This window comes from Ornithodoros turicata, chromosome 1 (assembly GCF_037126465.1).
Source record: "Ornithodoros turicata isolate Travis chromosome 1, ASM3712646v1, whole genome shotgun sequence".
NCBI classification, from domain to species: domain Eukaryota; kingdom Metazoa; phylum Arthropoda; class Arachnida; order Ixodida; family Argasidae; genus Ornithodoros; species Ornithodoros turicata.
In genome coordinates, this window is record NC_088201.1 from 40,029,005 (window position 1) to 40,041,665 (window position 12,661).

The 12,661-nt window shown below is 42.5% G+C and overlaps 1 protein-coding gene across 1 annotated transcript; it reads left to right on the forward strand.

Moving 5' to 3' along the window:
- Positions 1 to 954: 954 nt before the first annotated feature.
- On the forward strand, positions 955 to 10,218 carry LOC135378046 (programmed cell death protein 5-like). The gene is made up of 5 exons (XM_064610885.1): positions 955 to 1,062; positions 2,302 to 2,413; positions 7,987 to 8,078; positions 9,411 to 9,482; positions 10,012 to 10,218. Exons 1-5 carry the CDS (start codon positions 997 to 999, stop codon positions 10,057 to 10,059), a joined length of 390 nt encoding a protein of 129 aa, XP_064466955.1. The 5' UTR covers positions 955 to 996; the 3' UTR covers positions 10,060 to 10,218.
- Positions 10,219 to 12,661: the final 2,443 nt, after the last annotated feature.

The following is a 12,661-nucleotide window of genomic DNA, read 5'->3' on the forward strand; positions in this document are numbered from 1 at the left end:
CACAGTACATTAGAATACAGATTCATTATGAACGGCATTTCAACATTAAGATGCATAATCAAATCGCAAATGGTTATTGATAATCCACATTGAGTTTGCCTCCCCGCACGCATTTTTGCTCGTATATGCGCGCAACATATGCACTGAACAGTCACTTTCAAATGATTTTGGACAAATGCATGGTACGATCATCTGCATGACTGTGGTCCTACAGCCCAAGTTTGACAGTACAGGATGTAATTCGCTGTGCCAAACTCTCTACCAGAACGTGTTGGTGGCCGAGCTGGGTGGGGGTCACCTGAGAAATTTCAGGGGGGGGTTGCAAAAATGCAGGGGGTGTAGGGAAATCCCTGCACAAATCACAAGAACTGACTTGAGCTTGTTTTGTGTTTGTTGTTGTGATTTTGTGTAGCTCACGCTCAGACTTCTTCATATTGATGTTTATTTCTTTTTCTTTGTGTGCTGTTTTCAAATACGCGCGGGCAACAAAACTATCAAAGAAATAAGACATAGAGCAAGCAAGACAAAAACTTCGTAACGAACAAATATGGAAAAATCAGTGCATATATACAGGGCCAGCGTCTACGGCGGGGGGGGGGGGGGGGGGGGCTAAAGGGCGCAAAATGGACAACTATCGGGGAGCAAGAATAAGAGGGGGGGGGGCAAATTTCCCACTTGTCACACCGGAGGCGAAACGTAGACGCCGGTACTCAGTCCATCAGTACTATTTTCGCGGGAACGCCACCGAAACTATACTGCCATGTTGATGTCGGTGTTCCGCTACCTCTAAAACAACACCATTTTCAGGAAAACCAGACTGGCTAAGATGAATGGCTCCTCCGCCTCAGCTGCAAACTGCCAAATCTTAAAATCCCGAATTGTTAGAGTCCTAAGTCGGGAGAAGGGTGCTCCATGATCAGGCGGGCTATCTCGGTGCCGCCTTTGGTAGAATTATGAAGGCAGTGTAAGTAACATTGTGTTTAGTTTTCGAACAAAATGGGCGACGAAGAGCTAGCTGCGATACGTGAGAGGCGCATGGGAGCACTACAAAAGGAATTTTCGGTAGGTAAAGTGGCATAACTTACTGGCACATGGTTATGAGATATTACAAATGTAAAGCCAGACCCCCCCCCCCCCCTCTTTCCTCGCAACTGAACAACGTGCTCCAGTTCAGTGAGTCATCTTCCCCACAGCATTTAGTTCACCACATAACAATTTACTGTTGTTGCTGAATCCTACTACAAACACAAAGTCGTTAAGTAAACCGTATATCTGTTAGCAGGTCATTGTCAGGTTTATTTTTTACAGAAAGTAACTATCAACTGGGTTGCCCGTATAAGGTAGCACACTTGTACTCCAGAAATTTCGCGGCATTTTCAAACTGTAGGTGATATATGAGTTTCTGTGGTCTAGATAAAATACAGCTGTGGGCCACATACCCATGAATTTTTGGTGAAACATACATCGCCTTTTAAATTATGGGTGTTAACACAAATATGATTCGTGGGACCTATTCATAATAATAATAATATTTATTAGCAACAAAATGAAGTAACTACAGTTGCAATGCAGTCAGGAAAGTCTGAACCCATATGCAAATTATGCCCACTGCCCCCTCATAGAAGGCTGCAGCGTAAGTACACAGAGTGTGAATGACAGGTACAGCTCCGGTCAACCTTAATAATAACACTGGAAAACAATGTGGTCTCGTTCCCGAGCGCAATTACAGCTACCCTTGGGGCCATGAGGAAATCTTAATTGAACAAAATTATTCTGTTAGTTTAACGCAAGAATTTTGTTCGCTTAACGTTCCCCCAGTGCCCCAAGGGTGGCTGTTATCGTGCTCGTAAATGAGGCAGAATTTTGTCCAGTAATATTATTGAGGTTGACCGTAGCTGTACTAACAAGAAGAAAAGAGAGGTCCGTAAAAATAGATGAGGAAAGGAAGGACATGTGCATGTATACAAATAAAGGATTGTTCACAGTAGTGTGAGTGGCACTGAATTAGGATGCACCAATCACATGTTGACTTGGGCGAGCTTTATCCCTAAGGCTTGGAACATGGCACCATATCCTAAGGTATCCTAAGGTTCCTAAGGTATCTTCTCAAAAGTGATGCCAAATATATTGAGAGAGTCAGTGGTGGCAAGTGGCTCATTGGACAGATGGTAATTATGAGCTGCTTCATAATTACATTCGATGGCTAACTCCTACATTTTATTGTAAACACAGCATGCATGTGACTTGATGCATATTTAGTAGGCTGAAGTGATAAGTGGGCATTTGCTCTTTTACAATTAGGGTCGAGGTCCCCCAAATGCTGACCGTGACTTGGAAGAACGAAAGGCCAAAGAAGAGGAGTTCAAGAATCAGATTCTCAGTCAAGCTCTCAGCCAGGAAGCAAGAGCACGATGTGAGGGTTTCATTTGCTTGAAGGCTGCCTTTGTTTTAAACTTTGTTTGAGTGTTGTCGTTACTTGCTTTGATGGTTGGAATTGTTTGAATGTGCCCTTGGCTGTGTATGATAATTAACTCAAAATATCCTAATGAAACACTGTTTAGCTACAGTGAAAGCAGGCATCAAGATGGATAAGGAGTTCTTAAAGAAATATCCAGTAGGTGTACATGCATTTTCTATTGGAAATGTACAAAGTAGGGCGCAGATGTGCACTTGCAGTATGTAGCAGCTTCCTTTGGTAACAACAAGAATTATTTATTTATTTTATTTATTCTGCCCACCAACAGCCATTGGCCTTAAGCGGTGGCGATACAACATCAATTTAAAATACAGTATATAAAACGCCAAAAGGAGGGAAAATGGCAAAAAATTGCGGTTAGACAAGATACATACGAAAGTTAAGACATTATAAAACTGAATTCACTTAAGCACTGAGTCATTTGACAGTCACTAAGTCAATTAAATCACTGGGTCACTTAAACACAATACACTTTAATGCCCTCAAGGAGAAAAAGATGTCCATGTTACCGTCACTCACAGAATATCTATTGTAGGTGATTGGCATACGTGACAAAAGATTTGACATATTTTCTTCTTGTGGATAGAGCGTAGGGAACTTCTAGTGTGCCTTAGGGGAACAAGAAAATTCACACAGTCCAATAGTATTGGTGTGTCAATAATACCGTGAACAACTTTGAACAAGAAAATCAGATCGGACATATCCCTTCTACGGTCAAGGTGGTGTAACCGCAACCTAGACATCATTGAAGCATACAAGTAGTAAAATTTACGATAGTAATACCTGTCATACACAATTGTGACAAGTTTCCGTTGAACCCTCTCGATGGATGCTGATGAAGTCACTGTTGAAGAATTCCAAACACTTGAGGCAATCTCCAGCTTACTTCTCACGAAAGTTTTGTAAAGATTAACCAAACACAATGGGTTACTGAAGTTTTTAGTAATGCGGCACACAAAACCCAAGGAACGTAAAGCAACGTGGCAAACTTCAAAAACATGGCGTTGAAAAGTTAATCCACTATCCATATAAACACCAAGGTATTTTATTATATCTACTCGATTAGGGATCTAACGAACTTTTCCCGAACATCAGGTTCGCAGTCGAAACCGCTGGTTCGCGAGGTTCGCCAAACTTTGGAATTTCCAGTCAGGTTCGCGAAGGTTCGCAGACTTGACCTTTCTCATGAACAGTTAAAAATGCTGTGGCTTATATAGCTCTTAAAATTGAAATGACATTTCAATTTTAAGAGCTATATTAGTTACATACCTGCCAACTCTCCCGATTCATCTGGGGGACTCCCGGATTCGGACCGGTTTGTACGATTGTACGGCCGAGAAGCAAATCTCCCGGAAAATGCAATTTCCCTCTCTATATCTCAAACGCCTGCTTTTTCTCTGGGCACACAGGCGAAAACGTCAATCCAATACCAGCTCAATTGCTGTCGGCATCGCTGCCGCTTCCCGGAGCCTCTGTGTTACAGAGTTCAGGTGTTCTGGTCAAGGTTCTAGTTGTAGCACTTCTAGTTTCTGTGCATTTCCTCCATGTTTTCGGGCAACAAAGGTGCCTTTGCACTAGCTGTTTCGACCATGCGTGCCTCGCAAAGAGAACAGAGACATAGTTTTGTGACCTCGCGTTCTTTTGAGAAAGTGTCATAGCCTTGTCACAGCTTGACACCCAGATAGTTTCTTGGAGAGGGCAAAGTCTGTTGCTGCAAAACTTGTGCCCGACGAGCCTACTGGGGTGAAGTGTGCTCGTGTTACGTATGCAAATAGAAGCCACCCAACATCAACTTTCTCCCCCCCCGCGCACGCCCGCGTGCTTTTGAAATCTCCCTAATTCGGATGTTCCCAAGTTGGCAGTATGTAGTTACATCAATTGAAATGACATTTCCATTTTAAGAGCTATATTAGTCACATCATTTTTAACTGTTCATTAGAAATACAATACAAAGTAAAAGGCAACGCCAAAGTCCAATTAACTGTAATTACACTGAGGGAAGGTAAAACGGGTAGGAACACTTCATCACAGTTAAGATGAACAAGGCTTTCGTGCAGAGCTTGCACATTGAGCCTTGTTCATTTTAATTGTAATAAAGTGTTCCTACCCCTTTTACCTTCCCTCAGTGTTCATTAGAAAGGTCAAGTCTGCGAACCTCGTGGACCAGCGCGTTCGACTGCAAACCTGAGGTTCGCAAAAAGTTTGTTACATCACTACTCGTGATATTGCCACGCCATTTAGCAAGTAATCAAACTGAAGGATGTCATGTTTTCCATAACATGCCAACACTTCAGTTTTTTCAATGTTCAAGTCAAGAACATTCAGATAACACAACCTCAAGATTGAGGACATCCTGCAGTACTTCGCAATCTTCCAGCGTACGGATGGGCAGATATAATTTTATGTCATCAGCATGCAGAAGTATGTTAGAGTGAGTTACGCAAGAGATGATATCATTGACAAATGTAAGAAACAGTAGCAGTCCGAGGACGCTCCCCTGAGGCACGCCCAGATTTGTGCCCGTTACTTGAAAAAAGTAATTGATTACTGTTACCAATTACTCGACTTCAAATGTAATTGAGTAATGAGTAGAAAAGTAACGCGTTACTCCGGTCATTACTCTGCATTCACGCAAATTATAACAACCTTTGGTCCCTCAAAAAAAGAAAAAGAAAAAAGTTCACCAGCAGTACAGCTGAAATAACAAGAAAAACAAAAACGCATAGGACAAGGAGATCGGTACATCTCCTGTATTTATCGCCCAGGAAGACGTTGACCCGATTGTGGAAGAGCATTGCGTGGAATTTCCCCGTGACTCACTAAACCTCCAAAGCTTCTGGTACCATCACACTGGTGTAGGAAGAAATTAGGGAGAGAGACCCTGAAATTCTAGAACTTATTACAATGACCTCTGCTTGCTACAGTAGAACAGCCCAACCAAGGCTGACAGCACCAGGGGCTTGACTTGGGTCAGAACATCTGAAAGATAAGCTAATCTCTGCTGGAAAAGTAATCAATTACTGAGTAATCTATTACTCAGAAAAGTAACTGATTACTCGAAAAATTACTCAAAAAAGTAAGTGATTACAAGTAACACCTTACGCACAAGTCTGGGCACGCCTGAACTTGACCAGAACGGTGAAGAAAGAGTATTCGAAATTCTTACTAAATTTCGACAGTTTGATAAATAACTTGAAAACCACTTACAATATAGGCAGGGGACACACCATACAATGACAATTTGAGCAGTAGTAGTGAATAGACAACCCTCTCAAAAGCCTTACTCATATCAAAGTATATATAGAATCTACTTTGCCCCCTATTGTGTATCATCTTATGCCATCATCTTATGATATAATACAGAAGCTAATGTACACATGACTAATATTGCAGTGAACTTGGGAAGAAAAACTGCAAGTGAAAAGCCCTGTTTGAGGCTTACCCTCCACACCAGTGTTGCCAGATGCATGATGTACAAACACACAAACTCGTGTGCAAAAATACAAAGGCTTGTGTAGGGTTGTTTCCTGGTTCGTTCCCCATCGATGCATTTAGCAAGACAAGCAGAGTGTACATTTGTGTAACAGAATCGCTTTGATGTGGCAAGAAGCCACCTTTTCTCATGAAGACGACGACTTGTTTAAAGGGACTATCGCATCCGGGAACATGTGTATGAGACTGATACTGTAATGTATGGCACTGCTTCACAGTCTACTTGGCCAAATTTCTCTTCCAAAAACATCTGACACTTTATTTCCTTGTCGTATGAGTAGAACATCGCCTGTCCAATAATAGAAGTGCAGTGCAAGATTTGTGTTGGTCCCTGTGCCAACAGGGAGTCTGCAAGTGCGTAAGAGCTTGACTGCGCAATGTCATGGAGTGATTTGACTGCTGTTAAGGTGACTTCAGCTATCATGGATTGTACAAAAAATACTCACCATAATGCAGTGTAAAGCTGTACTCCCTAGCCAGATGCCTAAGGATTCTCTATCTTTACTAGTCAAATGCAAACAGGAGCACCCTCACACCAACATAGAGAAGCAAATAGACCACCATCCAAGTGCCTACAGTGCTAAGAGGCAGACTGCATGTCTTCAGCAAAATGAAGCACGATCTTTAGCACAACCCGTCTAATTTTAATCACAGTGTTGGCGCATTATGACCTGTGTTGTCAATGCGCCATTAAACTCCCAATCGTCATCATCATCTTTAGCACAACCTAGAGTCAAAGCAACATCAATGAGACTAGACATGACAGAACCAGCTAAGATAAAAGTAGCAACAAAACCGAAGTGTGATCTTGCCACCAGTGTTTTCTCTTCATACAGTCATTCGGGCACTGTCAAGCCGGTTTCTTCTTCCCAAAGATTAGATTCTTCTAAGATAAGATAAGATTCTTCTTCCCATTGTTCTTACTAGAACCTGGAACTAGAATGGTCCAGCTTGTGTGTGAATGTACATAGTTCACTAGAGCTGTAGTAATTATTCGGGAATGACTGCATTAGGACTGCCATTTACACTGTCATGTGTTGGTAGTAGTATCAGTAGCACCCTTCTATTTTATTGTCTGCCTGGACAGTTTCTTGTTAATGATAACACTGTTGAACTGTTGCTAGAATACTTTATCTATGCCCTGCTAAAGCAATAGTGGTGTTATCTCAACATGTGGTACAGCTCCCAACAAAAGTTTACGGAACACAGTACGTTTACGGAGTCGTGTATATTGCCTGCCCATATTGCGTGCCATATTTACAGTGCCTGTTGTATGAAACAATAGATGCATTACTGATTATTTGGCTTTAATAACACTTTCTCAAAAATTCAATCGTTGAGTCAGTGGTGGATCCAGGGGAGGGCGGTTGGACGATCGCCACCCCCCCAAAAAATCAATTTATACATTTAATTTCATCTCTCCCCTCCCCCAACTATGCGCCCCAAAAAAGAACCCCCCTAGATATTTGCATATTGAATATGCCACAAGGTGTCTAAGACCTGTCCCTTTTAAGACTAGCCAGAGTTGAGGGCAACTGACCCCCCTACCAGTGGTAGAAGTCGGCCCAGGTGCGTACATTAACCTTGTACACAGAGCTAGAAACACTTCTGATTGTTCCTTTCTTTCCCGGGAATTTTATGACCAGAAAGGGTTCACTGACTAATCCCCAGAGGAGTAGGTGTTCGAAAAGCGGATGACCTAAAACATGAGGTGTCCTGACCCGCCTGACCGGATTATCACCGTGCTGATAGCGCATAGGGGGTGAACGAACAAGTCAAAATCCGAGAAGTATTACTGGAGTATTATAATATTTGTAATACGCGTTTTTGCATATTATAATACGTAATACAAATACAAAATGTATAGAAAATACTACTATACTATACTATTATAATACAAAGTATTGTAATATGTGCCCAGCCCTGTTTGAGAGCAATGCAAGAAGGTTCACTTTTCCCTTTGTTTAGCATTTAGTTCTCATGGATGTAATTGTTGGGCACACTTTTTCTCTTTATAGTGAACACAATAGCAGTTGCTAAACCTGAGAAGGCAGCACTTGTAGAAAACATGCTTCTCCGGATGGTGCAAATGGGTCAGATCCAAGGCAAGGTATGCATGAAAGAACCTCAGTTATCGTAAGACTGACAATGGCAAGCACAAGTCTAAAGGCCATTTCAAGCATTGAAATTTAGTAACAACCCAACGTTAGGACTCCATTAACTTACTTTTTTTGGTTCAGCTGTCATGAAAAGAAAGAAGAAAAGAAAGAAAATCTCCCTGATTATAAGGAGACCATGAAAGGTTTCAATAACGGATAAAAGCTATTCACAGTTCGTTGCAGCCAAACTGCTGGGAAGCCTCATGAAGGAGGTTTTGTAAACAATCTGGGAGTACTCTACAGACCAGCTCCCGTGGCATAGTGGTTAGGATTATCGCTTTCCACGCCGAGACTGGGAGGTGACGCGGGTTCGAATCCCCGCACCGCCTGTGCTGTCTGGGGTGTTCCCTGGGTTTTTTTGGCGGACTTTCCAGACGAATGTTGGCACAGTTCCCCCTGCAGTCGGCCCAGGATGCATACTAACCCCCCCCTCTGTCCCCCACACCTTCCTGCTGTCCTCTCTCCATCTGTTCCCGTCGTCTGTACTCCGCTCATAGCCAGAGTTGCTTAGCGGCACTAACACGGTATGAAAAAGTACTCTACGGAGAGTCAATTTCGCTTACAAATGCCCCGAGTGGTATGTCAACCTTGCGGCAGTTAAGTAAATAATTTATGAGGAGTGAAGAACCTTTACAAACTGAAATGTTCTTAATGATGCCGTCAGAAGTCTCTCCATAAATTTTTTAATTTTACATACGGAGTTACTTTTGTGGTTGGTGGAACTGCTGCTTCTGAAGGGGTGCCTTGACAATTCCAGTAACGAAAACTCTGCCATGGACTAGTGGCAAAGCAACATTATACTATAATGTAACAGTGCCTATGTTGTCACCACTTCTCCAATAGTGTTGTCCAATCAGATGTGGGGGATTACGAAGGTTGTGTCACACTTGGTGATGTTCAGGACAGAAAACAGAATGAGTACTAATATTGCTCATGTATCACGTCACTGACACAAAAAATATTCCTAACACTGCATCAAGGAACTTTTTGTATTGAAAGCAAGCAGCTCGCAATGTTCTGCACTCTTCTATCCTGCATGTCTAAAAAATAAAAATCTTAAATCTCTGTTACACTACACCTATTGTCCACCTAAAGTTCCTTGATTTTTGTTGTGATCAATTTCATGTCCCTACTACAGCTTATATAGCTTCAGGGACGTTGTTCATTACTTGGGGGAGCAAGGGAAAGTATACCAACACTCCTGACTGAACCAAAATGGGGAAAAGGCACCTTTTCATCCCAGACTTCATCTACGAGTAACTGCAATGTATTTGTACTCATAGCTGCAAGAAGGAGACTTGATCAACATGCTGGAAAGAGTGAGTGAGCAAACCCAAAAAAAGACAACTGTGAAGGTATGTAAACAGTTTGTGCCTTAAACTTCTGCTCAGATACTTGCGATTCCCAGTCAAAGCCATCTTTGGAGAAGCACATACCGTATTTACCGCGCATTTCTCGACCTGCCGGACTTTGCGATTGGACCAGATTTTCAGTCGCACCTCTGGTTACGTATCTCGGCATGCCGGGAAGTAAGGGTTTTTGCCGGCATGCTGGTCTTCCTCGTTTTGTTACAGCATGCCGAGAAATGTGTGGTAATGCAGTAGTACCATGGAAAAAAAAGATCAACCTGATGCACAGAATATGAGCATTTCTGTGCATGTGTGCACATGTGCATTTGAAGAGCTAAGAATTTACAACAACAGTCCACTTCAGAAGTGCAGTTACTTATTGGATATCATTTTGAAGTTACAGCTTTGTTGTTTGTAGAGCATAAGTACCTATGTGCATGTTTTTTCTAGCCTTAGACAAGATGTTTACATCTCAGATCTTATATCCCATTTTCCTTTTTCCTCTTTCTTTCCCCATCTTTTATCCTTTGTGCAGTTCGACAGACGTAGAGCAGGCCTGGACGATTCAGATGATGACTACTGAAGAGCAGACTGGGAAGAACATGCAGGAAGAACTGCCTCTGTAAAGGCCACAGCCGTATCCACGCCACTGAAGGAGCCGCTAGCCCATCCTCTTGCAACTTTGTACTTCATACTCGCTAAGCATTTGATAAACAGCAAACAGAAGCACGAAATTTGTGGACTTCTTTGTTGCCACGGTTAATGCATTTCCTCATTTGCTGAATCGGTGCTTCATTTTTCGCCGCCTTGAGCGGAATAATTTATTACCAGCATCATAAATCATTGGAATCCACACAGTTTGAAATTCCCGTGCAGAGAAACGTGTACAATGTCAGTGCGACAAAATTCGGGCATGCCTACACTGACATGCCTGTTCAGGATTGGCTGCCATTTTCGCATGCCATCAACTGTGCGAATGATTTGATTTGATTGCTCCTGCCGAGAATACTTGTGCAGGTGGCTTGGGAGAGGGTGACCACATCTGACCACCCTGACAGAAAGTTGCTGCTTGCTCCTCCTTAGGGGTCTGTGCTCACTGCCGGTTACGATGAAATACGGAATCTCATTTCCAGCTTTTTGCTGGAAATATGTCGATTTTGATTAAAAAGGATCGCAGGAGCATTATTTGGAGTAAAATGCTACTGAGAGACATGTTTATTTTAATTACAATAGGGGCATAGTTTTCTTTCCTCTCTCCCTTTTAGCATGGGTGCTTGTATGCAAGAAGACAGTTTAGAGTGGTGTAGAACCAACATAGCCCATAAGAGAGTCTACTTGAGAACTGATGCAATGTGTTGTTGACATACTCAGTGGAGAGGGTTAGCTCAGGTGGTGAACATTCTGGGGTGCAAAGATAAGAAAAAGATAAACTTTGGCTGATTACAAAGACATCACCTAAAATGTGTTGATAAGATTGCGTGACAGTGCAATCAAAGTTATTTAGGTAGGCCTTAGGTACAATGTAGGTAGACCTTAGAAGCTATTTATACACTATCCCCTTTGAGTTGCTAGTTGATAGAAATAACAGTAGACTGAATCATGCATAACAGTGCAACAACCATAATGTTACCATGCAGAAAATGCTGAAAGAAAAGACTTTTTAAGCAGAAAGTCGATGTGAAGCAAATAGTATGGATCTTTGTATCTAGTGAGATAATAATGGATACCATAAAGGCTTCCATAACAGATAAAAGCTAGTCAGTGTTGACATAAGAAGTTCAAGCAGCCAAAGACAGGATGACAGACAGCACAACAGTTCTGCTTACACTCAACTAGCAGATTTATTCACACACTCTAACACTTATACACACACATTGTCAAACAAAATGAACTTAAGCCAATAGTAAAAACTCAAGGAAAACAGTCAGTTTCTCCCCTCACCCTTTATATCCTACGAATCAGCACCTGAAGTGTCACCCGTACGGGTGACTCTTAAGGTGCTGATTCGTAGGTATTAGGGTATATTAAGGTATATTCATAGCAGAAAATTGTTGCGGCAGTTACGGGCTTCCTCGTACGTGATTTTTGTCATCCAGCAACCGCAAGTTTTGTTTTCATTCCGGGCTGTGAAAATAACGGCCAGTCCCTGCGCAGGATGTAACAGGGTGTATACAATGAGTGAACTGGGGAGTACAGTATGCTACCGTAACATTGCACCTGAAGTGCACATCTGTAACACACAGTGTTGCTGCAAACCACTGTTGTGTCGGCAACAACAACAAAAGAACATTTGTGTTGTTTGAGAATCGTAAGGATGTGCTTGCTTTTAACCCATGACAATCTGCTCAAAATTCACTTTCCTGAACCGGTTTAAATAGGTTCGAATCAATATTTTGCCCTGCTGAGTAGCTGAACCCGAACCGAACCGAAAAATATACCGATAATACTGTTCTGATCCCTGCTTCAGAGAGCCCGTACAGATCCCGACAAAAGTTTACGGAACACCAGAGCGACGTATTTCTTGATGTCAGCGACACCATAGCGGCGAACGGGAGTGGACACACTTACTGAGAGGTGCATGGAGTACCCAGTCACCTGTTTGTAAGTCTATCGCTCCTGTTTGCAGCAACCATGTCGCTCAGATGACTATATACACCACTCCAATGTTCCGTAAACTTTTGTCGGGACCTGTACAAGGATGAGCGAGGTTGACGTCACGTGAAGGAATCCGTTGTGGGAGTGAATGGCTTGCTCATGGCTGCTCGCTATGTCACACAGTGCTCCTCACGTCACGACAGCAGGTCTGACCGCGCCTCCAAAGTCATGCCACATGGTCTCCGAGCAACGCTGATATTTCGGCGCTAAAGTGATTAATCAGCTTACTGATAGCGCGGGCGCTTTTTGTTTTCAAGAACCAATTTTGATAGTACAGCAAGACTGCCTGTCACATTTAAGCATGGTGACGGTTTTTTTCTTTTTTCGTTTTTTTTTATAGAGACTTTCTTTTTTTCTTTCTCTCTCTCTTTTTTCTTTCTCTCTCTCTTTTTTTAATAATGGAGACTTTCACGACATCCCGTCGGCAGCGTCGGCATTCGCATGTCTGCACAAAACTCTTATCGCATGTGCGCTCAGCGCTGGGAGCAAGGAGGAGAATCCCGCCAGTTTACAACCGCTCTCCATGGAAA